We start from the raw sequence: 27,482 nt of genomic DNA on the forward strand, positions 1-27,482 counted from the left end.
GGAGAGCTAAGAAACATCTGGATACCTTCTTTCTCCAGAAGTTCTTTGACAAGGAACTCGGTTATCTGGGAGATCATACAACCACAGTTGCATATGTAACATTCACCGTTAATAAGCACCAGAGGCAGTGGGATTTATCTATATAAAGCATGCCAACAATGTCATGAGGAATGTGACTCAACATGAAAGGTGACTAACAAGGTCAACCAAGGCCACCTCGGGGTCATGAGCAGGACTCTCTGAGCTAGTTGCTGAATTCTGCACAGTGTGGGAAGAATTAGAAGTAGAAGAGGAAAAGTGTATAGTAGATGGTGAAACCAGTCCATCCTGTCTCTGTAGCTCACTGTCGTACAGCCCCGGCAGATACTGAAGGTTTCCCTCAGTGGGGCTAACCATGGATAGGCCTACCTGAGGAGCTTGAAAGTCAGAGAGCTGCACAGCCTAGTGGTTGTCTTAGTGTACCACCACATGCTGATCTCAGCAACTGGTAAAAAAATAACTTGAAGGCGAGATGGATCTTACATCTGATCTTACACAAGGAGGCCCATATGGTGGGGTGTTAGTGTGTGTTAGTGTGTGTTAGTGTGTGTTGGTGGTGTGTTGGTGGTGTGTTAGTGGTGTGTTGGTGGTGTGTTGGTGTGTGGTAGTGGTGTGTTCGTGTGTGTTCGTGTGTGTTGGTGGTGTGTTAGTGGTGTGTTGGCTTGGCCAGTCTAAAACCTTCTACTTTCACCTGATGAAGTCCTTTGTTTGATTGTTTCTATAGTGTTCTGAATTCATTGTGCTGCTACCATCATGAGCTACATCATCAATAAGATGAGTGAGAATGTTCCAGAAGCAACAGTGCAAGCCCAATCCATGACACTACCTCCACCATGTTTCACAGATGAGCTTGTATGTTTTAGATCATGAGCAGATCCTTTCTTTCTCCACACTTTGGCCTTTCTATCACTTTGGTAGAGGTTCATCTTGGTTCCAGAACTTTGCAGCTCATCTTTGCATTTCTTTGTGAATTCCAGTCTGGCTTTCTGAATCTTACTGCTGTTGAGTGGATTGTATCTTCTGGTATGGCCTCTATATTTCTCTTATTCGAACGATGGATTGTGATACCTTCACCCCTGCCCTGTGGAGGTTGCTGGTGATGTCACTCACTGTTATTTTTGGGTTTTTCTTCACAGCTCATACAATGTTTCTGTCATCAGCTACTTTCCTTTGCAAACCTGTTTCATATCTGCTTGTTAGTACACCAGTGGTTTCTTTTTCAGGACATTCCAAATTGTTGTATTGATGCCAAATTTTATACAATTACTCTGATAGATTTCCCCTCTTTTCTCAGCTTCAAAATGGATTGTTTTTCTCCCATAGACAGCTCTCTGGTCTTCATGTTGGTTTATCCTTTTGAACAACAAATGCAGTCTTCACAGGAGAAACCCAGAGCTCAAACCGAGAGTAGACATTCAGAGCTATTAATTCAATTTAACAGGGCACACCTGGCCAGCAAGAAACACCTATCAATCACATACTCCATTTTTTTTTTTTTTTTAATGAATGGGCTCAAACAAAAAGGTGCCATGTTCTAAGCTGTTTAAACATCGAGTTGTAAATATGAGCAAATGAAAGCTGTCGTCGCATGTTCATCTTTTATTTATTTATTTATTTTTTTTTATGTCAAACCCAAATGTCTTCAATGTATAGCAAAAACAATAGAACTGGCCTTGCTGTTCCAGTACTTTCAGAGGGGACTGTAAATTGTGAATACGTAGCAAAGCAACAAATTTTTAAAAAACTGCATTCATCTTTACATGCTTTAGGTATATTTGATAATAATAAAAGCTACACTTTATTTACACAAGTCAAAATTAGCCAAAAACATACCTTTATATGTATAATTTATACACATGTAGATGCACTTATTTTGTGTGTGTGTGTGTGTGTGTGTATATATATATATATATATATATATATATATAGTATTTATTTATTGTTTTTTAAAATACATGGTATGTTAATTGTATTGCATCTCAGTATTGTGTTATGTATTATATTATATTATTAACACGCACACGTATACATACATATATATCGTATTTATTTATTTTTTAAATACATGGTATGTTAATTGTATTGCATCTCAATATTGTAATCTCTATGTAAATAGTATTAATACTACTACTACTACTAATAATAATAATAATAACATCACATGAAAAGCACATAAATGGCAGGCGGGCTTTCTTACCGGAAGTGATTCTCTTAGGTCACGATGCTTAGCCAATGGCAGCACAGGACGCTGAATTTTACCCAATCAGATCAGTTTAGGGGCAGGCTTTTTGAATGCAGCGCGGTCACTAAGGCAAAATGACAGGGGTTCGAGTCTGTGTATATATATTTTTTCCACTCGTGAAGCGTAATAGCATTCCGCCCTGAAAGAGTGTTAAGTTGTATGCGGTACTTAACTACAAAATAAATCACATGGACTACTAGTTAGCTGGTTTAACGGTTTGTCGTGGTATTTCCGGTTTTAATAATGCCCACGGTAAGACTAACGGATGCAAACATAACCACACTGCACTGCTACTGCTGTATACTCCAGGAGCGATCAGGTTAGTCCATTAAACTACGAACACACAAACATCTGATTATCCTCTAATAACTGCAGAGATCATTGAGATTAGAGCTGAGTATCAGGCAGGCAGCATGCTAGCATATCGGCTGAAGTTCAATCCTGGAAGCCAAACATAACACTGGATGATAAATAACACTAACTGATTTTCAGAGCTGTTTACGTCAGTTTTGTAGGTCCACAGGAGATTTACTCTGTCTGCTATGCTATAGCTGGGTTCTGCTTATTGTTTGAAAGAGCACAGGTTCCCAGCTCTGGTCCTGGAGAACCCTCTGTGCTTTCCTGGAGAACCCTCTGTGCTTTCCCTAAAATGTCCAGGACAGGGAGTTCTTAAGGACATGTGTGTGTGGTGAAACTAGCAGTGATTACGCTTTATGGCCAAAAGTATATAGACCATTGAACATCCTATTACAAATCCATGTGCATTAATATGGACTTATTCCTGTTATAATACGCTCCACTCTTCCCCACAGCCACACCCCCAAAATCTAGAGGAAATCTAGTTTTCTCCCTCTCTCCTTCTGTTGAGCCACACACAATTTTATGGAGATACTAGAGATCCTGATCCTTTCTGCTCTCCGGACCTGCCTGATCCGTTTCGGATGTCCTACCGCTGGATGGAGCTCTCATCTACTCCAATACTGGCTGCTTCTAAGGCCATACAGACTTCATATAAATCCATAATGAACTTTTTCACACTATCTGTTGTTACCCAGATGAGGACGGGTTCCCTTCTGAGTCTGGTTCCTCTCAAGGTTTCTTCCTCTTAAAACATCTTAGGGAGTTTTTCCTTGCCACCGTCGCCACTCAGTGTCTTGCTCAGTTGGGATAAATTCGCACCTTTAATATCTGTATACCGTGTTGATATTTCTGTAAAGCTGCTTTGAGACAATGTCTATTGTAAAAAGCGCTATACAAATAAAATTGAATTGAATATAGCAGAAAGCCTTCCCAGAAGAGCGGAGGTTATTATAACAGGAATGAGGGAATAAATCTGGAATCGGACGTTCCGCAAGCACATATGGGTGTGATGCTCAGGTGTCCGAAATCTTTTCATTAATAATATGTGTGCGTGTTTTCTCTTGCAGGTCACGTCATACGCTGAGCAAGTCGTCATGTATAGTACCCGGGGTATATCTGAGATGTCCTCTTGTCCCATGAGCAGCAGCAGCATTACAGGTCTCCTGTCTGCGCTCTGCGACTGCAGCCTGTCCGGAGTGTCATGGAAGCGGCGCTCTTTTGGAGGCGTCTCCCGCGTGGGGCTCCACCGCGCCCTCCGAAGACGTGCGTACGCCACGCTGCTTTCCAAACTTTTCCAGGACAGCTCGGCCAAACCCTCCTCGGCGATGGCAAACGCGTTAGCCGACACACCCCCTTACAACAAAATGCTCATGATCTCCTTCGAGCTGCGCGTCTCAGGCCGTGCCGAGGACGCGGAAAGGCTGGAGGGCCTGCTGGGACAGCTGCGTGAAGCAGGCCGCTCCTCCGGTCTGACTGAGCTTGACTCTGTGCTGGAGCTCTTGGCACAGCTGGCAGGTTCAGGTCCTCCACTCGTGTCCTCGTTCAGCAGGGACTGCATGCGGCGTGAACGGCCCGTGCTGCGCAGACCCGCGCTGCAGGGTTATCTCAGCGAGGAGCTGCAGAGGCTGGAGAGCAGGACCTGGGCTCTGGTACTTGAGGAGGAATGGGGAGCGTTCAGGGGTGTTTGTAGGACTCTCAGCGTATTGGACGCTCCACCAGGGACTGGATTGTTTGGTTTGGAGAGGAGGCTGGACGGAGAGGAGAGGTTTGAGAGAGACACCAGACTGTCTCTGTTTGGAGCGCTGCAGCACTCGCGGACAGCAGATTTGGACGTCCGGCTGGACTTTCCGCCAGTCCCCAGTAACGCAGACGTCACGGGACTCAATATACGGGTGAGACGCTGAAACTTTAATCAGTCGGGGCAGGGCAAGTTCAGTTCATTGAAAGACGATAAATAAGTTCAGTTTAAAACAAAAAAGCAAGAGCTTCTTATCGGACTCGGCATCTTCCAATGATGTTCTTGTGGAATTTTTCCTTTAAGGTTAATACAACTCGTATTTTGAAATTCATTTTAAAAAGTGTCGGTTAATACCGAACTGATGAAGCTGATCCGTGCAAGCTCAAGAATCAAGCTCTTTTTTATTTTTTTATTTTTTTTGCTAGCTCAGGATTTTACTAGCTAATCCTTTGATGGCTGTGAAAAGGAAGATTCAAGTCTCCATTCCTTTTCTTTCGTTAAGCCCTAGGCCTGGGCAATATGGCAAAAATATCATATCACGATACTCGAGCACATTTCTACGATGCACGATGTGTATCATGATATATAATTTAGCTAACAAACTGTCCGCAAAACAGTACTGAAGTAAACACAAACCCGTTGACTTTGACTGTACTTTTCTTTAATGCCTACAAAGACAAAAAATATTTAATTTTTTTAAATTATGTCAAATCAACGGCATCTATTCAGTACCATTTCATTTGTTAAAAACATTTTTTTAAAAATCACCAAACCAAAGATTGGAAAATTGTATCTCAGAAAAGTGTATCCTGTAAATATTTATCTTGATATCATTATTATATTGATATCGTCCTGACTTTATCACCCCGACTTTATGGTTTTTATATCTTGCCCTGAATTTACGGTTTTTATATCTCGCCCTGACTTTACGGTTTTTATATCTCGCCCTGAATTTACGGTTTTTATATCTCGCCCTGACTTTACGGTTTTTATATCTCGCCCCGACTTTATCGCCCTGACTTTATGGTTTTTATATCTCGCCCTGAATTTACGGTTTTTATATCTCGCCCTGACTTTATGGTTTTTATATCTCGCCCTGACTTTACGGTTTTTATATCTCGCCCTGACTTTACGGTTTTTCTATCTCGCCCTGACTTTACGGTTTTTCTATCTCGCCCTGACTTTACGGTTTTTCTATCTCGCCCTGACTTTACGGTTTTTCTATCTCGCCCTGACTTTACGGTTTTTCTATCTCGCCCTGACTTTGTGGTTTTTATATCTCGCCCTGACTTTACGGTTTTTATATCTCGCCCTGACTTTACGGTTTTTATATCTCGCCCTGACTTTACGGTTTTTATATCTCGCCCTGACTTTATCGCCCTGACTTTATGGTTTTTATATTTCACCGTGACACTATTGTTTTTATATCTCGCCCTGACTTTACGGTTTTTATATCTCGCCCTGACTTTATCGCTCTAACTTTATGGTTTTTATATTTCACCCTGACTTTATGGTTTTTATATCTTGCCCTGACTTTACGGTTTTTATATCTCGCCCTGACTTTACGGTTTTTATATCTCGCCCTGACTTTATGGTTTTTATATCTCGCCCTGACTTTACGGTTTTTATATCTCGCCCTGACTTTATCGCCCTGACTTTATGGTTTTTATATTTCACCGTGACACTATTGTTTTTATATCTCGCCCTGACTTTATTGTTTTTATATCTCGCCCTGACTTTACGGTTTTTATATTTCACCCTGACTTTATGGTTTTTATATCTCGCCCTGACTTTACGGTTTTTATATCTCAAACTGACTTTACGGTTTTTATATCTCGCCCTGACTTTACGGTTTTTATATTTCGCCCTGACTTTATCGCTCTGTCTTTATGGTTTTTATATTTCTCCATGACTTTACGGTTTTTATATCTCGCCCTGACTTTATCGCCCTGACTTTACGGTTTTTATATATTGTCCTGACTTTATCGCCCTGACTTTATGGTTTTTATATCTCGCCCCGACTTTATTGCCGAGTTTATGGTTTTTATATTTCACCCTGACTTGGTTTTTATATCTTGCCCCGACTTTATGGTTTTTATATATCGTCCTGACATTACGGTTTTTATATTTCACCCTGACTTTATGGTTTTTATATTTCGCCCTGATTTTATCGCCCTAACTTTATGGTTTTTATATCTCGAACTGACTTTACGGTTTTTATATCTTGAACTGACTTTACGGTTTTTATATCTCGCCCTGACTTTATGGTTTTTATATCTCGCCCTGACTTTATGGTTTTTATATCTCGCTCTAACTCTATGGTTTTTATATCTCGCCCTGACTTTACGGTTTTTATATCTCGCTCTAACTTTACGGTTTTTATATCTCGCCCTGACTTTACGGTTTTTATATCTCGCCCTGACTTTACGGTTTTTATATCTCGCTCTAACTCTATGGTTTTTATATCTCGCCCTGACTTTACGGTTTTTATATCTCGCTCTAACTTTACGGTTGTTATATCTCGCCCTGACTTTATGGTTTTTATATCTCGCTCTAACTTTACGGTTTTTATATCTCGCCCTGACTTTATGGTTTTTATATCTCGCCCTGACTTTACGGTTTTTATATCTCGCCCTGACTTTACGGTTTTTATATCTCACCCTGACTTTACGGTTTTTATATCTCACCCTGACTTTACGGTTTTTATATCTCGCCCTGACTTTATCGCCCTGACTTTATGGTTTTTATATTTCACCCTGACTTTATGGTTTTTATATCTCGCCCTGACTTTATGGTTTTTATATCTCGCCCTGACTTTACGGTTTTTATATCTCGCCCTGACTTTACGGTTTTTATATCTCGCCCTGACTTTACGGTTTTTATATCTCGCCCTGACTTTACGGTTTTTATATCTCGCCCTGACTTTACGGTTTTTATATCTCGCCCTGACTTTACGGTTTTTATATCTCGCCCTGACTTTACGGTTTTTATATCTCGCCCTGTCTTTACGGTTTTTATATTTCGCCCTGACTTTACGGTTTTTATATTTCGCCCTGACTTTACGGTTTTTATATTATGCCCCAACTTTACGCTTTTTTTATATCGCGCCCTGAGTTTTTTTTAATAAGTGATTCTTAGCATTATTTATAAAAGTAATAGGATATTTTTTGGTGTCCAGGTTCCTCAGGGTTTGGATCAGTCTGAGGATGAAGGATTCCAGTCTGCCTCCAATCTGACTCCCGACTCGCAGTCTGAGCAGAGCCCCAGCCCGGAGCCTGACATGTGGGAGGCCTTGCGCACTTTTGTTCCTGCGAGACGTCGCTGCTGGGAAAACGTGGGCTGGTAAGAGCGAGAATAACATTTGTATATAACCAGAGCAGGAACTATGTGTCTATCAGACCCTCCGTCCCTAAGGCCACCTCTTCTGTACTCGATGAGATAGAATAGCACGGGGTAACACTAACTGTACATGATTTATACGGCGGAGGTCAAAAATTTGCATCCCCCAGAAAAATGTACAAGATGCACTCAAACCCAGAGTGAACAGTAATTGGAAGACAATGAACAGAAAGATTAGCAAAAATTTACCAGATCCAATTTTGTATCACATTCAGAATGATCACTTTGATTCCAATTCCAATAAAGTTGTGTAAAATGTAAATAAAAACAGAATGCAATGATTTACAAATCTCAAAAATCCATATGTTATTCACAGTAGAACATAGAAACTCATTGTCTGTGAACACAGTTCGCCGTGCCATCCACAAACGCTGGTTAAAGCCCTATCATGCAAAGAAGAAGCCATATGTGAACATGATCCAGAAATGTCGCCGTCTTCTCTGGGCCAAAGCTCATTTAAAATGGACTGAGGCAAAGTGGAAAACTGTTCTGTGGTCAGACAAATCGAAATTTGAAATTCTTTTTGGAAACCATGGTCCTCTAAACTAAAGAGGAGAGGCACCACCCGGCTTTTTTTCAGCGCTCAATTCAAAAGCCTGCATCTCTGATGGCATGGGGTGCATTAGTGCCTCTGGAATGGGAAGCTTGCACATCTGGAAAGGACACCATCAATGCTGAAAGGTATATACAGGTTTTAGAGTAACATCTGCTTCCCTCCAGATTCCATCCCATCTTTATTTCTGAGAGACTCTGCCTCTCTAAGATACTCTTTTTACACCCAATCATGTTACTGACCTGTTGCCAATTAACCTAATTAGTTGCAAAATGTTCCTACAGCTGTTTCTTATTAGTAACACTTACTTTACCAGCCTTTTGTTGCCCCGTCCCAACTGTTTTGAGATGTGTTGTGGCCATCAAATTCAAAATCACCTTATTTTTTTCTTAAAATGGTATATTTCCTCACTTTAAACATTTGATATGTTTTCTATGTTCTCTTGTGAATTACATATGAGTTTATGAGATTTGCAAATCATTGCATTCTGTTTTTATTTACATGTTACACAGTGTCCCAACTTTTTTTGTAATATCGCATATACACATGCAGTACAGTATATGTGTCAAATTTCTGTTTACTTTCTATTGAAATATAAATAAATGCTTTCGTCACATTGTTGCTGCTCTGATTGTGGGAATTATGAGCAATCAGTCGGCCTCATTTATCGAACTGGATATGAACACGTCGACTTTGTCCAAGCGTTTAGACGAGAAATTTGGTATCCGTGAAAATCCACGAAGAAAACGTCCGTAGCCTACTCGTGCTCCTGCGTACGTGTACATTTACGAAGTCTAACTAACGTAAACCTCGACTCGATCGACTTCGACTTGTATAATCTGCCTGGATTACTGCACTTTTATAGCTGGGATATACTAGCGAATTTCAGTAGCTTATTTTGATCACGTTTACAGCGTCCAACGGACTCCCGTATCCAGAGCGACTTCTAGACGTACTTTATAATCGAAAACGCCTCCTCATGCTTGTTCACTTGGTCAGGGAGTTAGAGTGCCATCGAGACCAATTTGTAAAGACCAGTCGATTTATGTTAGCGGTATTGATTAAACAGTGTAAAACCGAAAGAGCGCGAGCCAGCCCAAACCCTGTAAATGAAGACGAATAAAACGAATTTTCCAGGACGCCGTATAAACAGAGGACGGGCCGATCTGTCCGCACAGAGACGTAAACCGTAAACAAACACCTCAGCTGATGGGAGATGTAGCACTCGTTTCTTCTTCTTATATTATTATTATTATTATTATTATTATTATTATTACTGCATATTAGTAAATATTCTACTTCTACTTCTTATTATTATTATTATTGGTATAGAAACGAGTCAAAATAGCGTCCATTTGAGCATTTACCCTGATTGTTCATTTCATGCTCCCAGCTGTCTGTGCACACGTCCTTTTATGGAGTTTTGTGGGCGTCGGTACATGCAAATGCATGCAAACATTCATAAAAGAGGCCTAATAATGATAGGACATTGAGTGGCTCTAATGCGCCTTCCTGCTCAACAACATTTTGGTGCTTGTTTTGCATCTTATTAGTCACTTTCTCTCCCACTCTCCACTTTTCCCTCCAGTCCTCCAGGTCAGAAGGAGCCTCCATACCTGACCGAAGCAGGCAGAGAGGCATTCGATCGGCTGTATCGGCTCTGGGAAGGCGAGATGAGGAACATGCTCTCCTCTCATACTCCCTCTCCTCTCCTGCCCCTGCCTCTGGACTGCCAGACGCAGCTAGTTAAAGACCTCCTCAACGTGCTTATAGGCGTGGCGTCTGTTACTTTCCCCCTCAATGAGGTAATCACACTCTAGATCGCACAAGAGAACGGACGAATTAGCGATAACGCCATTAATCACGTCGAAACATTTTTATTAGCGGGAACTGCCGGAGTGAGGATATGCGCCGATACAGTATTGGGGGTCGGGGGGGTGGCTCGTGTGATGGATGGACATTACGTAACTATGGCGACGAACCAGTACGTTCAATTTCTTTGCGTCAAATTTTCCTTGAACTTTTATTAAAAAAAAAAAAAAGTTTGCTTGCTTACAGAAAGAATGATGAAGCTAGCTAGATATTACGTCTGAACACGAAACATAGTCGACTGGTCTGTCGTCATGGTTACAGTATGCGCACCATCCGAGCTGCTTTTTTTTTTTTTTACTTCTTTCTTCTTCTTATCAATACGAAAAAGTGCTGATTTTTTTTTTCCTCCTCATTCAAAAAGTGCTACGTGTTTTAATTAAATAACTGTCCAGCCATCCATTACGACGGCAACAATGATTGATGATGAGTAAGTTTTGCTTCCTCCAAGCTGAGGAGCACGTCACTATGGCTGAATGTAATGTAAACACTATTTCGTATCTCTAGTGCGAACGTGAGCGGTACGTTGTGTCTCCACGTGCTTTAAAGAAGCCCGTGATGATGCACCTGCACTTCTGTGTGTACAAATTCTCTTTCCCTCCGTTCCAGTCGAGCGTTCAGTTTGACGTACGTGCGGACGTGTGCGTGTCGGGAACGTCCCCGGAGAGCGTGTCGCGCCTGTTAGAGGAGCTGGCGCGGTACGGCACACATTACCTTCGCCTGAGCCGCTTCTCTCTGGGCTCTGCTGATAAGAAAGGCCTGGTGTTTCAGGTAATGGCCCTCCATTCGGCGGCTCTAACCTTGGTTTACGTCAAGGACGGGCCGCTGTTAAGCGCCGCTCCGGAGTCAGATTTCTTTCCCCATCCTTAATTCTGTGTCCATAATGGTGTTATTGTCTCCTGGCTGCATCAAGGCGTTTACAGGTGGCCTGCGGCGCTATCTGCACTACTACAGAGCGTGTGTACTAAGCACACCCGCGTCTCTCAGCCTCCTCACCATCGGCTTCCATTTCCGCAAGCTGGGCCGGCAGCTTAGGTAGGAGCCGCGACATTTTACAGCGTTTTAGCTTTATTTCGAGGGCAGACACTGGCGTGGTGATGCTTATTCCACCCTTTCGGTGTGTGTTTTAGGTACCTCGCAGAGCTGTGCTGCGTGGATGGTGCTGCCGGTGCGCGCCAGGCTGCGTTCCCTGTGGTGAGTAACATTTTATGGTTTCGTTTTAAATCATACACGAGGTACTGTTTAGTAACAGGTAGAGTTGTGCTGTTACCGTAGGGTGTGAAGCTTCTCTCGTACCTGTATAACGAAGCACAGAGCAACTGCAGTAACGAGAACTACCCTGTGCTGCTTTCTCTGCTCAAGAGCAGCTGCGAGCCTTACACACGGTCAGTGCTTGCCCCTCTCTCTCTCTCTCTCTCTCTCTCTCTCTCTCTCTCGCTTTAACTATCTGTCAATCAATCTACATATCTATCTATCAACCGATTTCTAATTTTCGTGGCTATCTTGCGAGAAGTACAGCGACAGCTTTTTCGGCACACTTTCGCAGTCACGCTTTAAACGGAGCCAGTTACAGCCTGATTAAAACAAATTCTAAATTACGAGTCCCTCGCACGTAGTCTAACTTTGAATTACTTTCCTGCAGACCGCTTGGAAACGCACTCTCTGAAAGAGTTATTGATTTAGTCAGAAATGGATTTTTGCAGAAATGATTTCCAGGACATATGGTACATCAAGTTAATGGAGAAACGCCGGGGCTGATGGGGTTGAGGGTAATCTCGCGCCACTCTCGCCGAACATAGCGAGTCTCGGCTTAAATGATGATGTCGCCTCAGGCTCTTCGTAGCAGATGCATGCCCTAGCAGATGAACATCTCTACGTTAAAAGGTCTCGCACATACCGGAACTTGTGTCACATTCCTGCGCTGGGTAGTAGAGGTCGATCGTTATCGATAGTATCGGTAAAACCCACTGAGTTGGGCGGTACCAGCCGATTAACCGATTTAAATCGACCGGTAGTTTTTAAAATTTTGACGTAACACAAAGTAAAATATCGCTGAAATTTATTACAAAGATAAACAGTACTAACTGTACCATGAAAACGTATACAGTGGGGGAAATAAGTATTGAACACGTCGACTTTTTTTTCAGTAAATATATTTCCTATGACGTTATTCACATGAAATTTTCACCAGACGTCAGTATTAACTCAAGAAATCCGGAAATATAAAGAATTCACAACGTTAAAGTCCATAAATGAAGTTATGTGTAATAAAGCTGAATGACACAGGGAAAAAAAGTATTTATGTATCAATGTGAATAACCTCATTGGAAATATATTTACTGAAAAATAATGTTGACGCGTTCAATACTTATTTCCTCCGCTGTATGTATACATCCAAACTGGACCAAAAATAACGCTCCAACTAATAAAAATAAAGACCTCTAAAAAACGAATCAAAAAAACACTTCAAATTACATGAGAAAATTTGTCGGCGATGGTTTTTATTTCTCCTCTAGGGGCCGCTCTCGTAACGTCTAACGGTATAAGTGGACCTTTCTTAGCCTCTCCCGTGAAAAACTATCAGTGTTGATTATGGCTAATAACAGAGTTCCAGCAATCTGTTATCAGTGCTGATGATTAATCGGCGAAACCGAAGTCGGCGCTAAGCGCACACACCCCTGTAAAAATCCCACGTTTGTAGAACCGTAATTTGTTTGCGCGACATATCGATCTGAATTATTTATGAATTCTCCTTTGCTCTTGGCGTTAATGACACTCTTGCCTCAGGCTGGTCACACGCTAGTGAAATGTGTGGCAGAGAGAAGTGTATTTTCTTCTATCAAACGACACCGAACCATATGAATCTGTTCTAAACCCTGTGTGTAGGTTTGTATCGGACTGGATGTACAGCGGATTCTTCAGAGACGTGTATAAAGAGTTCATGATCCAGGTGAACGAGGACTACCTCAGCTACAGAGGTGAAGCGTGCACGTTCCCTTTTAAGCGAGCGCTGCCTTTTAATCTACAACAAATGCTTACATCTTCATGCGAAGCGCAAACGCTGATTGATTTGAACTTCATTATACGTCCTGAGCACGTCTCGCTCTCTGTGCCTTTGTAGATAAGCATTTCTGGGTGCAGGGCTACACTCTGATCTCGCAGGACGCGGAGGACTGCGTGCCCGTGTTCCTCCGTCACATCGCCAACGATGTTTACGTCTGCGGAAAAACCATCAACCTGCTGAAAATCTGTTGCCCACAGGTCTGACGTTCAAAGTTAGCACGTTGCCGAGGGTTGTTGCAGAAACAAAGCTCTGCTAATTCCACAGCCTGTTAGCTGTTAGCTAATCGTTACGCTGCATCTGTGGCAGGCTGGGAAAACCCTTCACGGGAACTGATTTAGGCGTTTTTCTACTATATAATTCTAGTTCTGAAAATGACACATTTGGCATATCACAAGTTGAAATTCTTATCATTTTTAAAAAATGTAAAGCCATGAGTGAAAAAGGAAGAAAAGATTTCATTCATTTCAGTGCAGTTGCTACTATGCATATATGTCTTTTTCGCTAAACAACTTGATCATCACGTAACATTTGTGAGGCATGGCACTTGACAAGCACGTTTTTAGACATCTTAGGTAGACTGGCTGCATTTGTTAAACTGGTTCCTTACTCAATGTCTTTGTAGGCAGAGATCCAAAATAAATGGTGTACATGGCCTGTTCCCTTCCCCCAGCCAGCTCTCTCCTATCCTACAATAACGATCAAGCGTGAAGGGTGATTTCTAGTACGGGCTTCCTCCGAGAGACATACAGTGGTGCTTGAAAGTTTTTGAGGTGTTCTATATCTCTGCATAAATATGACCTAGAATCATCGGATTTTTACACAAGTCCTAAAAGTAGACAAGGAGAACCCAATTAAAGAAATGAGAAAAAAAAAACACTTTTTTTTTTATATATATATATTTTTATATATATACATTTATTTATTGAAGTATGCGAAAGTATGTGAACGTTTAGGATTAGCAGTTTGATTTGAAGGTGAAATTAGTCAGGTGTTTTCACTCGATGGAATGACGATCAGGTGTGTGTGAGTGAGCACCATGTTTTATTAAAGAACAGGGAACTGTTAGAGTCTGATCCTCACAAACACTTGTTTGTGGAAGTGTATCATGGCACGAACAAAGGAGATTTCTGAGGACATCAGTTTTGTGAATGTATGAGACCAAAATAGAAAGCTTTGGTTTAAATGAGAAGTGTTATGTTTGGAGAAGGGAAAAGAAGGCATTCCAGCATAAGAACCTTATCCCATCTGTGAAACATGGTGGTGGTAGTATCATGATTTGGGCCTGTTTTGCTGCATCTGGGCCAGGACGACTTTCCATCATTGATGGAACAATGAATTCTGAATTATACCAGCGAATTCTAAAGGAAAATCTGTCCATGATATGAATCTGAAGAGAAAGTGGGTCATGCAGCAAGACAACGAGCCTAAAGACACAAGTCGCTCTACCAAAAAGGGTTAAAGAAGAATAAAGTTAATGTTTTGCCCAAGTCAAAGTCCTGACCTTAATCCAATAGAAATATTGTGGAAGGACCTGAAGTAAGCAGTTCATGTGAGGAAACCCACATGAACAGGAACGGGCTAAAATTCCTCCAAGGCGATGTGCAATACTGATCAATAGTTACCCCAAAAGTTTATCTGCAGTTATTGCTGCACAAGGGGGTCACACCAGATACTGAAAACTAAGGTTCACATACTTTTACTTCTTGCGGATAATTTTCATAAATAATAATAAATAAATGATCATGTATAATATTTTATGTCTCATTTGTCTAATGGGGTTCTCTTTATCTAATTTTAGTACTTGTGTGAAAATCTGATGACGTTTTAGGTCGTATTTACGCAGAAATACAGAAGATGCTAAAGGGTTCATAAACTTTTAAACACCACTGTATGAAGCCTGCCACGCTCTGAGGAAAGTGCTGTCTGTCCTCTTCATCATGCATGAGCTCCTAGAAGCCTATGATTGGCTAGTATCGCTGTGATTGACAGGGGACACAGTAACGCCATCCATCCAGCCCGGAGAGCACGGACATTTTTGCTCTCTCGGACTCCCGGCCGTGGATGGCTGTAGCGTTTTTGGGATTCAAACTTGCGATGTGTCAAAGTTCGTTACAGACAAAATATCTGATTTTTCCCAACCCCATGTGGATTTTACTTTTCCAGATGTTTTCCAGAATCACATCTGATGGGTTTTCCCAGACCGCCACGCAAATATTCATTGGGTCATCACAACAGTTCTTGTTGGTTCTCCTGAATGCACTTACCGCTCAGAGAGAACATGAATAGTGGAGATTTCGAAACCACACTCAATGCCTGTTGCACAGTGGAGCAAATTATTTTTTATAAAAGAACAGTGATCTGAATAGGAGGAATCAGGATTAAGCAAAGTGAGTTGCAGCAGTTCTGAAGGTGGAAATGAAACCGAAGCCAAGCACATTCATGTCCTTGTGTCTCTGGCAGCATTATATCTGGTCGGAGGTGCCTGTGCCACGCATCGCCGTGACATTCTCTCTGCGGGAGGTGGAGGAAATTGAGAGAGATTGCGCCGTGTACCGCGGCCGCATGGAGACCATCGCCAAACACAGCGCCATCAGCAGAGAGGAGCAGGTACTGCACTGCCACTGACTGCAACACATTCACAATGGTTTCTGAAACTGATGTTTTTTGGATTTAATATAATACCGACCCACAGTGTTTTGTTTATTTATTTGTTTCTTTTCTGTGAAATGAGGCGTGTTTGAGGAAAAGCTTTGGTTCTTATACTCCTGTAATACAGAACGTCCCGCAATGCTTGGTTGTCTCGGTTGATTCTGGATGTGACTAAATGCACCGCTTCTCTGTTAAGGCGCTTTGCCGATCAGGGATAAATGAAGTATACAATCCATTAACACATTTTTAAGCGGAATGCAGGACATTTAACGCTAGGGGGCTGAAATGTGCTCGTTTTCTTTTATGACTCTCACCCTCATTCTTTTCCTCCCTATCTATTTTTCTCTCTCTCTTTCGTTCTTTAGGCGTTGCGTACCGAGCTGGCACGCCAAGAGCTCATCAATCAGGTCAGAGAGTCAGCAGCCAAGACGCTGGAGAGCATCCGAGGTCAGTGCGCGTCCCCTGCGCCGTATCCATCACAACACCTCTTCTCTATCTCTTCTCCATGCCAGCGAAATGAGATACGGCCAGTTATATAACAAATGCTGCGCTCTTAATGAAATATGTCATCAGCTTATTGAGCCTCGAGACGAGTGAGACAGGAAAATATGATCCCAAGCTGAAACGTGGGGTAGTCTGAAGTCTGCCGGAGGAGTTTTTAGAGTGGTTGAGAAAAACTAAGGCACATTGTTGCCCCGAAGTTGATTTGTTAAAAGTACGTTCCAGTTTTATTCCAGTTGGCCAAGCAGAACAATTAGCCACAACCGAAGTGCGCATTTCTGATGCGCTACACATCTGCAGAGCCAAAAGTGCATTGCAGCTAGCGTTAGACCTCCTGATCAGATCAGGAGTGTGCACACGTTTTTCCCCGCAGGTAGAAGTCAGGCGTTGATAAACACATGCGGCACTAATTGAGCGAGCCCGAAGGAAGTGAAAGGAAAAGAAAAGGCGAATTAATGACTTGCTGAGATCTTGCTGTGCTCTTGCACCCCCTTCAGGCCACCAGCTGTCACAGCGTCTGGCTGAGGAGGCTAAGAAGAGAGAGCGCTTTGAAGAGCTGAGGCATCAGCTAGAGCTCGACCAAGAGGTGAGAGGTTCAGGAGACCGTAAGTGCGAAGATATAAACGAAAAACTGTGTGCTTAAAATGCATGAAGAGTGCTCATTAATTTACACCAGAGCGCTAAGTACCCTGTCTGGCCTCTTACTGTCTCTCTACTTCACACACTTCAGACACAGCTCTGAGACCGGTCCAAGTTATGAATACGAAAGTAAAGTGTGTTGGATGAGCTGTAAAAATTGATCGTACAGCTAGAAAGTATTTCATATTGTAGAATAGTTTTCCTGATGTCATGGTAATATGGTACTTTGCACTATAGCGGCCATTAGAGCAGAACTAGCGAGTTATGTTTCGGATTCGCAAATGCATCTGAAGCAAATAGCTGTGTGTTTTTCCCTTTTAAGTTTCGGCCCAAACTTCAGATGATGTGACGGTATTATCCTTTTAGGCTGTTGTTTGCATGCATAGTTCTTTATGACCTCTGCTACATAGCTCCATTGATGTTTATTGCAGAGGAGGAAAGAGTATGATTTATGATTTATTCGCATTTAAAAATTCCATTAGCGAGTCCAGAATAGGAGTCTCTCTTTGTAATAATATAAAAGATTCTAATAATGAAAGATAAGGTGCCGGGGAAGGAATAAGCACATCAGTCTCTTGATCTTAAATCCAATTAATCTGTAACCCAGTTTTGGCTCTTCCGTGGATGACATTACAATTAATGGACTAAGACAGAAATGTTTGTGATAAGAAAGCTTTACTTTACCTTAATCCTGTTTTAACAGTTGGCATTCATACAAATGTACCACCTTCCTTACTGATTTCAAATTGTTTTATATCATTCTGCCTGCCTTAATCAGCGAATGAATACATTATACACTATACAGGGCTCTGTAATGTGACTACTGCAGATTTGTTCACGGTTACAGGTGCATCTTGGGTAAGCACACACGCATCAACTTCAGTATTGTCTCCTTTGGGTGCACAAGTGTATCCTGATATTTGAAGTCTTTTTTTATATTTTATATTTGTTGAAACATTCAACAGAAACAGATGGAGCTTTAAACACACCTACACGTATACTTGTGTACCAACAAGTAGCAAAACTGAAGTTAATCCACATTTGTATTTATATTATTCTGCAAAAGTCTTAGGCTTACCTGTCTATTTTATAAATAAAATAGAATATAAAAATATAAATAAAATGAAATTACCTTCAAAAATTTCAAACTTTATATTTCAACTTTCAGTTTCAACTTTGTGTGTGTTTTTTTTTATTACATAATGAAACATTAATGCCTTATATTTCATACCACAAACTGATATTCCATCATCTTTATCATTTTAGATGTACTGTTAAGTATTATTTCTATTTAAACACACACGTGGCACCATGTTTTCTTTTAAACTAGGTAGGTAAGTAAGTAAGTAGGGAGGTAAATAATTAGGTAAGTAGGTAAGAAAGTAAATAGGTAGGTAAGTAATTAGGTATGTAGGTAGGCAAGTGGGTAAGTAAGTAGTAAGTATGCGGGAGGGTAAGTAGGTAGGTAAGTAAGTAGGTAAATGGGTAGGTAGGTAAGTAGCTAGGTAAGTAGGTAAGTAAGTATGTATGTAAGTAAGTTAGTAGGTAATTAGGTAGGTAAGTAGCTAGGCAAGTAGGTAAGTAAGTAGGTAGGTAAGTAAATAGGTCATTAGGTAAGTAAGGAAGTATATAAGTAAGTAGGTAAGAAAGTAGGTAGGTAAGTAATTAGTTATGTAGGTAGGCAAGTGGGTAAGTAAGTAGTAAGTATGTGGGAGGGTAGGTAGGTAAGTAAGTAGGTAATTAGGTAGGGAGGTAAGTAATTAGGTAAGTAGTTAGGCAACTAGGTAAGTAAGTAGGTAGGTAAGTATGTAGGTAGGAAAGTGGGTAAGTAAGTAGTAAGTATGGGAGGGTAGGTAGGTAAGTAAGTAGGTAATTAGGTAGGTAGGTAAGTAATTAGGTAAGTAGTTAGGCAACTAGGTAAGTACGTAAGTAGGTAAGCAAGTAGGTAGGTAGGTAGGTAAGTAGCTATGTAGGTAGGCAAGTGGGTTAGTAAGTAGGTAAGTAGCTAGGCAAGTAGGTAAGTAAATAGGGAAGTAGTTAAGTAAGGAAGTAGGTAGGTAAGTAGTTAGGCAACTAGGTAAGTACGTAAGTAGGTAGGTAGGTAAGTAGCTATGTAGGTAGGCAAGTGGGTTGGTAAGAAGCTAGGCAAGTAGGTAAGTAGTTAAGTAAGGAAGTAGGTAGGTAAGTAAGTAATTAGCTAAGTAGGTAAGTAGCTAGACAAGTAGGTAAGTATGTAATTAGGTAAGTAGGTAGGTAAGTAATTAGGTATGTAGGTAGGCAAGTGGGTAAGTAAGTAGTAAGTATGTGGGAGGGTAAGTAGGTATGTAAGTAAGTAAGTACGTAATTAGGTAAGTAGGTAGGTAAGTAATTAGGTATGTAGGTAGGCAAGTGGGTTAGTAAGTAGGTATGTAGGTAGGCAGGTAAGTAAGGAAGTAGGAAAGTAAGTAGGTAGGTAAGTAATTAGGTATGTCGGTAGGCAAGTGGGTAAGTAAGTAGTAAGTATGTGGGAGGGTAAGTAGGTATGTAAGTAAGTTAGTAGGTAATTAGGTAAGAAGGTAGGCAAGTAGCTAGGCAAGTAGGTTAGTAAATAGGTAATTAGGTAAGTAAGGAAGTAGGTAAGTAAGTAGGTATGTAAGTTAGTAGGTAATCAGGTAGGTAAGTAAGTAATTAGGTAAGTAGCTACACAAGTAGGTAAGTAAGTAGGTAATAAGGTAAGTAGATAAGTAAGTAGGTAATTAGGTAAGTAGGTAATAAGGTAAGTAGGTAATTAGGTAAGTAGGTGGGTAATTACATAGGTAAGTAAGTAGGTAAGGAAATAGGTAATTAGGTAGGTAAGTAAGTAGGTATGTAGGTAGGCAAGTGGGTAAGTAGTAAGTATGTGGGAGGGTAGGTAAGTAGGTAACTAAGTAGGTATGTAAGTAAGTTAGTAGGTAATTAGATAGGTAAGTAAGTAATTAGGTAAGTAGCTAGGCAAGTAGGTAAGTAAGTAGTAAGTATGTGGGAGGGTAGGTAGGTAACTAAGTAGGTATGTAAGTAATTTAGTAGGTAATTAGATAGGTAAGTAAGTAACTAGGTAAGTAGGTCAGTAAGTAGGTAATTAGTTTGGTAAGTAAGTAGGTAAGTACATAGGTAAGTTAGTAGGTAATTAAGTAGGTGGGTAAGTAGCTAGGCAAGTAGGTAGGTAAGTAAGAAGGTATGTGGGAAGGTAAGTAAGAAGGTAAGTAATTAGGTATGTAGGTAGGCATGTGGTTACGTAAGTAGTATGTAGGTAGTTAACTCGGTAAGTAAGCTAATAGGTAATTAAGTATGTAGGTAGGTAAGTAAGTTAGTAGGTGATTAGGTAGGTAAGAAAGTAGGTAGGTAGGCAAGTGGGTAATTAAGTAGTATGTAGGTGGTTAAGTAGGTAAGTAAATTAATAGGTAATTAAGTATGTAGATAGGTAAGTAATTAGGTATGTAAGTTAGTAAGTAATTAGGTAGGTAGGTAAGTTAGTAAGTAATTAGGTAGGTAGGTAAGAAAGTAAGTAGGTAGGTAAGTAATTAGGTAGGTAGGCAAGTGGGTAAGTAAGTACTATGTAGGTGGTTAAGTAGGTAAGTAGGTTAATAGGTAATTAAGTATGTAGGTATGTAAGTAGGTAGGTAAGTAGGTTAGTAGGTAATTAAGTAGGTAAGTAATTAGGTAAGTACATAGGTAGGTTAGTAGGTAATTAGATAGGTAGGTAAGTACGTGAGAAAGAAAGAAAGTATGTAGGTAGGTAAGTAGGTTAGTAGGTAATTAGGTAGGTAAGTAAATAATTAGGTAAGTAGGTTATTAGATATGTAGGTAAGTACGTAAGAAGGTAAGTAATTAGATAAGTAAGTAGGTTAGTAGGTAAGTAAGTAATTAATTAGGTAAATAGCTAGGCAAGTATGTACGTAAGAAGGCAAGTAATTAGGTAAGTAGCTAACTGGATAGGTAGGTAAAGAAGTATGTAGGTAGGTAGGTAAGTAATTATGTAAGTAATTAAGTAGGTAAATAAGTAGGGAAGTATGGAGGTAGGTAAGAAGAAGGTAAGTCATTGGGTAAGTAAGTATGAGGGTAAGTAAGTATGCAAGTAAGTGGGTAGGTAAGTAAGTAAGTATGCAAGTAAATGGGTAGGTAAGTAAGTAGGTAGGTAGGTGGGTAAACAGGTAGGTAAGTATAACTTATAACTTACTTACCCAACTACCTAACTATGTAAGTAAATAAGTGAACAAGTAAGTAGTTTGGTAAGTAAGTATGGAGTTAGGGAGGTAGAATGGAGTTTATGATTCGAGTCCATCACCAAATTCCATAACTGTGATGTGGAACTGCAGAAAGGCTGAATAACAGGAATGTGTTTGCAGTGGCGAAATGCTGTTAAAATGAAGCAGCAAGAGGATGACTACAGTTTTGCCCGAGAGCTTAGAGACCGAGAACAGAGGCTGCAGGCCCTCGAGGAGCAGCTGGAGCGCAGGGCACGGTAAGGCTGACATTGTTCTGCATTTCCATTCCCACTGTAGACTTACTCATATTATTCCTGGTGTACACTATGAACTGTTGTTTTAAAGTTGTGTTAAGCCCACTGTGTGTATGTGTGTGTTCAGCATGGACCTGATCGCGCAATACAGTCGTCTGTCTGAGGAGGCAGCTAAGAAAGAGCGGAGGGCACTGTGGAAAGTACAGAGGTTGAGACTACATGAAGCCCGAGTAAACTTCCTAGAGCAGGACCAACACACCATACAGGTCTGCTAAAGGCTGTTTTGTAGCAGTTATAGCAGTATAATTTATTCTGATTATTTTGAATCGGTGGCAAAAAGGGCTTTATTATCGTACCACAAGTTCATCTTGACTATTATTTTACTATTAGTGCTTTTCCACATTACAGTGCAGCATGGCTCATTTTGGTGAAATAACCATTAACATGCATTTTGTCTCAAATTCGGTGAGGGGGGAAAAAAATAGTTTTCAGTAGTGTAGTGGTTGCCAGAGTACTTTTGAGAAACTCCTCCTACTTTCACAGGTAGCACTATGTAATGAAAAAAAGCAGTCACACACTCGGCCAGGATTTACTATTAAGTCATCCACTGGAAAAGCAATATTCACACAACGCTAGATCAGTTCTCTTGTGATTTTGCCTTGTTTATGTTTATACTGTAATGTAGTTGTGACTGGTTATATTCCAGGTTCTGCTTGTGAGACATGCTTTAGGACAGGAATGCCCCAGTCAGGATCCAGATCTTACAAAGAAAACACCTCAGGATCAGCAGGTCTGTGGCCAGATATATTTTCGATAGAATTGTGAGTGTGTGTGGTTGTGGTGGTGGGGGGGGTCAACTTGCTATAACTTGCTCCTGTTGTTTTGCAGGAATCCCACACTCCTGAGATACAAATGAAAAATCTGACCATGGAGCAAAAGCTCACTGCTCTTTCTGATTCAACTCTGCCTCCTCCTTGCCCTCCTGCAGTTCTCCCCCCATCCACCAGGAACTTTGATGCTCTGATCTCTGATCAAAATGACATTACAGACTTCCTCATGAAACGTCCACATCCCACGGATAGTACGGCGGTAACCAAGGCTCTACAAGACATCGGCTGTGACCTGTCCGAATTCTCTAAAAACCCTAATTCAGACTATGACTTCTCCTCCCCCTACAGCCCTCTGGAATGCCTTAGGCCCCAGTCCCGCTCTGCTCATCCCTCCCTATCCCACCAAGTCCCAGAGCCTGGGGCAAGTCAACATGGCCATCCTTCACAGAATTCATGTCATCTGGAGGGTAATGCTGCCTCGGGGCATACGTCACATGCTAGTCCGAGTGAATTACAGCCAGCGAAAGAGACACAAGAGCAAAACGTGGCCACAAATAAATGTCAGGAGACAAATAAACTGCCTAAAGAGAAGATGTTAAATGAAGAACAGAAGGAACCTTCAGCATGTGCTGTGGATTTGAAGCCAAAACCACCAACGGATAGCATAGCAGAGGAGGCCAAAGCTAGTGAGCAGCTTGCTCAGCCCCTTCGGACATCAGCTGAGCAAATTCCAATAGATCTCACTCTGATCACTGGCAGTAGCCAAGACTCTGATCTCCAAAGCAAATCTAAGAACAATGTCTCAGGGGTAGCTAGTGTTTCCTCCTCCAATACTGCCCAGGGTCATTCTTTTAATGCTGACATAAGGACTGGCGGGCTTGTTTCTGATGCTACCGTGGTCCTTCCCTCACCAAGTATCCATGGTCATGCTTCTGATGCTCATATTAAGGTTGGAGAGAATGTTTCTGAGGTTACCGTGGCTGTTCCCTCCAGAAATATCCATGGTCATGCTTCTGATGCTAATATTATGGTTGGTGAGCATGTTTCTGAGGTTACCATGGCTGTTCCCTCCAGAAATATCCATGGTCATGTTTCTGATGCTAATATTCAAGTTGGAGAGCTTGTTTCTGATGTTATCATGGCTGTTCCCTCTCGAAATGTCCATGGTCATGCTTCTGATGCTAATATTATGGTTGGAGAGAATGTTTCTGAGGTTACCATGGCTGTTTCCTCCAGAAATATCCATGGTCATGCTTCTGATGCTAATATTATGGTTGGAGAGAATGTTTCTGAGGTTACCGTGGCTGTTCCCTCCAGAAATATCCATGGTCATGCTTCTGATGCTAATATTATGGTTGGAGAGAATGTTTCTGAGGTTACCGTGGCTGTTCCCTCCAGAAATATCCATGGTCATGCTTCTGATGCTAATATTATGGTTGGAGAGAATGTTTCTGAGGTTACCATGGCTGTTCCCTCCAGAAATATCCATGGTCATGCTTCTGATGCTCATATTCAAGTTGGAGAGCTTGTGTCTGATGTTACCATGGCTGTTCCCTCTCGAAATGTCCTTGGTCATGCTTCTGATGCTGATATTATGCTTGGAGAGAACGTTTCTGAGGTTACCGTGGCTGTTCCTTCCCGAAATATCCATGGTCATGCTTCTGATGCTCATATTCAAGTGGGAGAGCATGTTTCTGAGGTGACCACACTCACTGACTCTCGTAGTGTCCATGGTCATGTTTCTGATGCCCATATAAAAAAAGGAGAGCTGGTTTCTGAGATTCTTACTCCTCTACCTTCACAAAATATCCATGGTCATGCCTCTGATGCTTATATTAAGGTTGGAGACCATGTTTCTGAGGATACCATGGCTGTTCCCTCCCCAAATATCCATGGTCATGCTTCTGATAATCATTTTCAAGTCGGAGTGCTTGTTTCTGATATTACCGTGGCTGTTCCCTCTCGAAATGTCCATGGTCATGTTTCTGATGCTCATATTCAAGTTGGAGAATTTGTTTCTGAGGTGACTTCACCCACTGCCTCTCGCAGTGTCCATGGCCATGTCTCTGATGCCCATATAAAAATAGGAGAGCTGGTTTCTGATGTTCTTACTCCTCAACCGTCGCAAAATATCCATGGTCATGCCTCTGATGCTCATATAAAGATTGGTGAGCATGTTTCTGAGGTACCCACCTTAACCCCTTCACCTAATATCCACGGCCATGCCTCTGATGCTCACATAAAGGTGGGTGAGTATGTCTCAGACGTTGCTCTCTCTCGCCCTCGTTGGAGCAAACATGGCCACTCTTCAGACAGCACTCTTAAGGTTGGCTGTCTGATGCCGGAAGCTCAACCAACACATTCCCCATTGCCAGGCAGTGCTTATGGTCACTCCTCAGACTCCACACTAAAGGTCGGCTGTGTCGTATCTGGTTCAGACCCGGTGCTTTCCCCACTCCCTGGTAGTGCCTATGGGCACTCGTCAGACTCGACACTGGGTGTGGGGTGTGTGGTGATGGGGCCACAGGTCCCTAAGCAGCCGCCTCTCCCGGGTAGTGCCTATGGGCACTCGTCAGACTCGACACTAGGATTGGGGTGTGTGGTGATGGGGCCACAGGTCCCTAAGCTGCCCCATCTCCCGGGTAGTGCCTATGGGCACTCGTCGGACTCGACACTGGGCGTGGGGTGTGTGGTGATGGGGCCACAGGTCCCTAAGCAGCCCCCTCTCCCTGGTAGTGCCTATGGACATTCCTCTGACTCTAGCCTGGGTGTAGGCTGCGTGGTGCAGGGGATCAGACCTGGAAGCTCTTATAGTGAAGACCCTCAGACAGGATCCAATCTGCCCCCAGACGACAAGAACAAGCAAGACAGCCAAGAGGCACAGGGTAAGAATAAGACATGTACTGATATTACGTTTTCAAGTAGCTTGTTGGTGATTGGAAGAGTCAAAAAATGATTTTCTTTGCCATATCTCCACCTTTTCTTGGCAAAGCCTCAGATTTGGTGGAGTCTCAGGTGTTGGTATACACTGTATTATCTAGAGCATTATACATACAAATGATTACTTGAAATGGATTCTTAGCTTTGATATAAAACACATCTGGGCTTTAAAATGGTGGTTTTGCTTTAGCACTCATTGGAGAGTGAGCTGACTAGTTACATATAGTACCTTGAAAGCCTTTTGCTAGTTACATGACAAATCATAAAAGTTAGCCGCAGGACAGAGGACGTATAGATCGGTAGCCGAGTCCCAGTGTAAACAGAATCGTCAAGATATCTCCCCGCCATCGCAGTGTAATGTGCCGGGTGAATATGGGGCTGTACGTTTCGTCATATCAATCATATTGTGACACTTGAACACATTTTCATAATACATGATATCACAATATTTATACTTGCTACCAAAGTTCCAGTAAAACAGCACTGCTGTACTATGAGAACAGTGTCAAACTGCTATATATAAAAAATAAAATATGTATATATGTGTGTGTGTGTGTATATATGTCTTGGCACCTACAAAAATAAATAAGGAAAATGAACTGATACAAGAAAAGATTTTAACTTCCAATCGATGTTCTAAAGTACTGATGAAATCCACAACACATTGAGGAAAGTGTATGGTCAGATCATGTATCGCAGTATTGACATAACATTGTAATATTACCCATCCCAAGCTGTAGAACATATTAATCTTTAGCCACAATTATATTTTTATTAAAGGTTGCAGGTATGCTCCCCATCCACACTGATTTCATATCTGAAATGTGAAAGTTTTTGTGATGTGACCAAGCTGCGTTTAAATTCGTCATAGAAATGTTCAGCATATGTTTCTGCCACAGCTGCTTCCCAAACTCAGCTGCTCAATCTGGGTGAGGGTCTCGCTGCCTGGGCCCAGGGGCTAGGACTGTCCCCGTTGGAGAGACCAGAAGATGACTACCTCCTCAAGCTGGCCTCTCAGTACCACGCTGAACAGTACGAGGATTCCTTCAGGCAAATGAGTGAGTGTCTTTCAACTAGGGATGCACCGAAATGAAAATTCTTGGCCGAAACGGAATATGATGAAAAACTCGGCCGAAGGCCGAATACCGTTTTTTTTTGTGTGTTTTTTCCATTTATTTTGCCATTTTTTCACCATTGCATAAATTAAATAGACACAATATGCTTTTAACTATTTTGTCTTGCTTTTCAAAGAAAAAAATCTATTACAAAAACTACAATTTCAAAATATTTATTTAACACTGAACAATTTTTTTCATTCCAGCAGGCATAGGCTACCGACAAGGCACAATATAACTTTAAATAAATAAATGAGTAAAATAAAAATATTGTGATGTGGTCATCTTTGAGCCCCGCTTGAATAGCCGATGTTAGGCCTATAACTGACTGCTGAAAGAATGGAACGCTCTGTAGCCTACAACAAAAAGGTGCATTGACAAGAGTGCAAAAAATGGTTCTATTGGGTTCTATATGGCTGATTATATTGGGGATATATACCCCTCGTGTCCCTGTACACCTCACCGAGTATTAGAGTAGATATAGTAGAGTTAGATACATTGTTAATGTTATGTCCCTTGATAGATTTAGTTAATTTAAACTATAGATTAGTTAATTTAGTCTCCGCTGGTTTTCCTCTCCCAGTCTAGAGTACTAGTTCATGTTTCTTGTTTTGTGTTTTGACCCTGTTTTCTGTGACCGTGACTTTGATTCCCTTTGCCTGTCTTGACTACGTTTTTTGGATTACGATTTGGATTTGTCTGCCTGCCCTTAAATAAATACGTCTTTACGTGCTTCCGTACTCTACTCCCTTACGACGTGACAGAAACTAAACAAACCCACATGTCCACAGTACACCTCGGGCACGTAGCTCGTGCACGTAGCTCGTGCACGTAGCTCGTGCACGTAGCTCGTGCACGTAGCTCGTGCACGTAGCTCGTGCACGTAGCTCGTGCATGTAGCGCGTGCATGTAGCTCGTGCGTGCATGCACGCACCCCCTCATCGAGGTCATGACATTAGCGTGTCTCACTCTGGTTTTTAGGCTATTTGGTAGCTTCATCACACGCGTCATTGTTCGGCCGAATAATTTCGGTTGCCGAACATTCGGTGCATCCCTACTTTCAACCT

The 27,482-nt window shown here is 41.6% G+C and overlaps 1 protein-coding gene across 1 annotated transcript in view; it reads left to right on the forward strand.

The window, feature by feature from the left end:
* The first annotated feature begins 2,338 nt into the window (after positions 1 to 2,338).
* tubgcp6 (tubulin, gamma complex associated protein 6) overlaps positions 2,339 to 27,482 on the forward strand; it is a 30,530-nt gene continuing 5,386 nt past the window's right edge. Inside the window, exons 1-18 of the mRNA XM_017484829.3 lie at positions 2,339 to 2,600; positions 3,709 to 4,533; positions 7,558 to 7,721; positions 9,920 to 10,136; positions 10,810 to 10,971; positions 11,114 to 11,235; positions 11,331 to 11,394; positions 11,476 to 11,585; positions 13,087 to 13,178; positions 13,322 to 13,461; positions 15,725 to 15,871; positions 16,279 to 16,360; positions 16,912 to 17,000; positions 21,418 to 21,533; positions 21,658 to 21,796; positions 22,237 to 22,320; positions 22,419 to 25,245; positions 26,200 to 26,358. Of these exons, the coding sequence (XP_017340318.2) occupies positions 3,736 to 4,533; positions 7,558 to 7,721; positions 9,920 to 10,136; positions 10,810 to 10,971; positions 11,114 to 11,235; positions 11,331 to 11,394; positions 11,476 to 11,585; positions 13,087 to 13,178; positions 13,322 to 13,461; positions 15,725 to 15,871; positions 16,279 to 16,360; positions 16,912 to 17,000; positions 21,418 to 21,533; positions 21,658 to 21,796; positions 22,237 to 22,320; positions 22,419 to 25,245; positions 26,200 to 26,358 (5,512 nt within the window). The 5' untranslated portion in view covers positions 2,339 to 2,600; positions 3,709 to 3,735. The remainder of the gene's footprint in view (positions 2,601 to 3,708; positions 4,534 to 7,557; positions 7,722 to 9,919; positions 10,137 to 10,809; positions 10,972 to 11,113; positions 11,236 to 11,330; positions 11,395 to 11,475; positions 11,586 to 13,086; positions 13,179 to 13,321; positions 13,462 to 15,724; positions 15,872 to 16,278; positions 16,361 to 16,911; positions 17,001 to 21,417; positions 21,534 to 21,657; positions 21,797 to 22,236; positions 22,321 to 22,418; positions 25,246 to 26,199; positions 26,359 to 27,482) is intronic.

Source organism: Ictalurus punctatus, chromosome 14, assembly GCF_001660625.3.
Source record: "Ictalurus punctatus breed USDA103 chromosome 14, Coco_2.0, whole genome shotgun sequence".
NCBI lineage: Eukaryota > Metazoa > Chordata > Actinopteri > Siluriformes > Ictaluridae > Ictalurus > Ictalurus punctatus.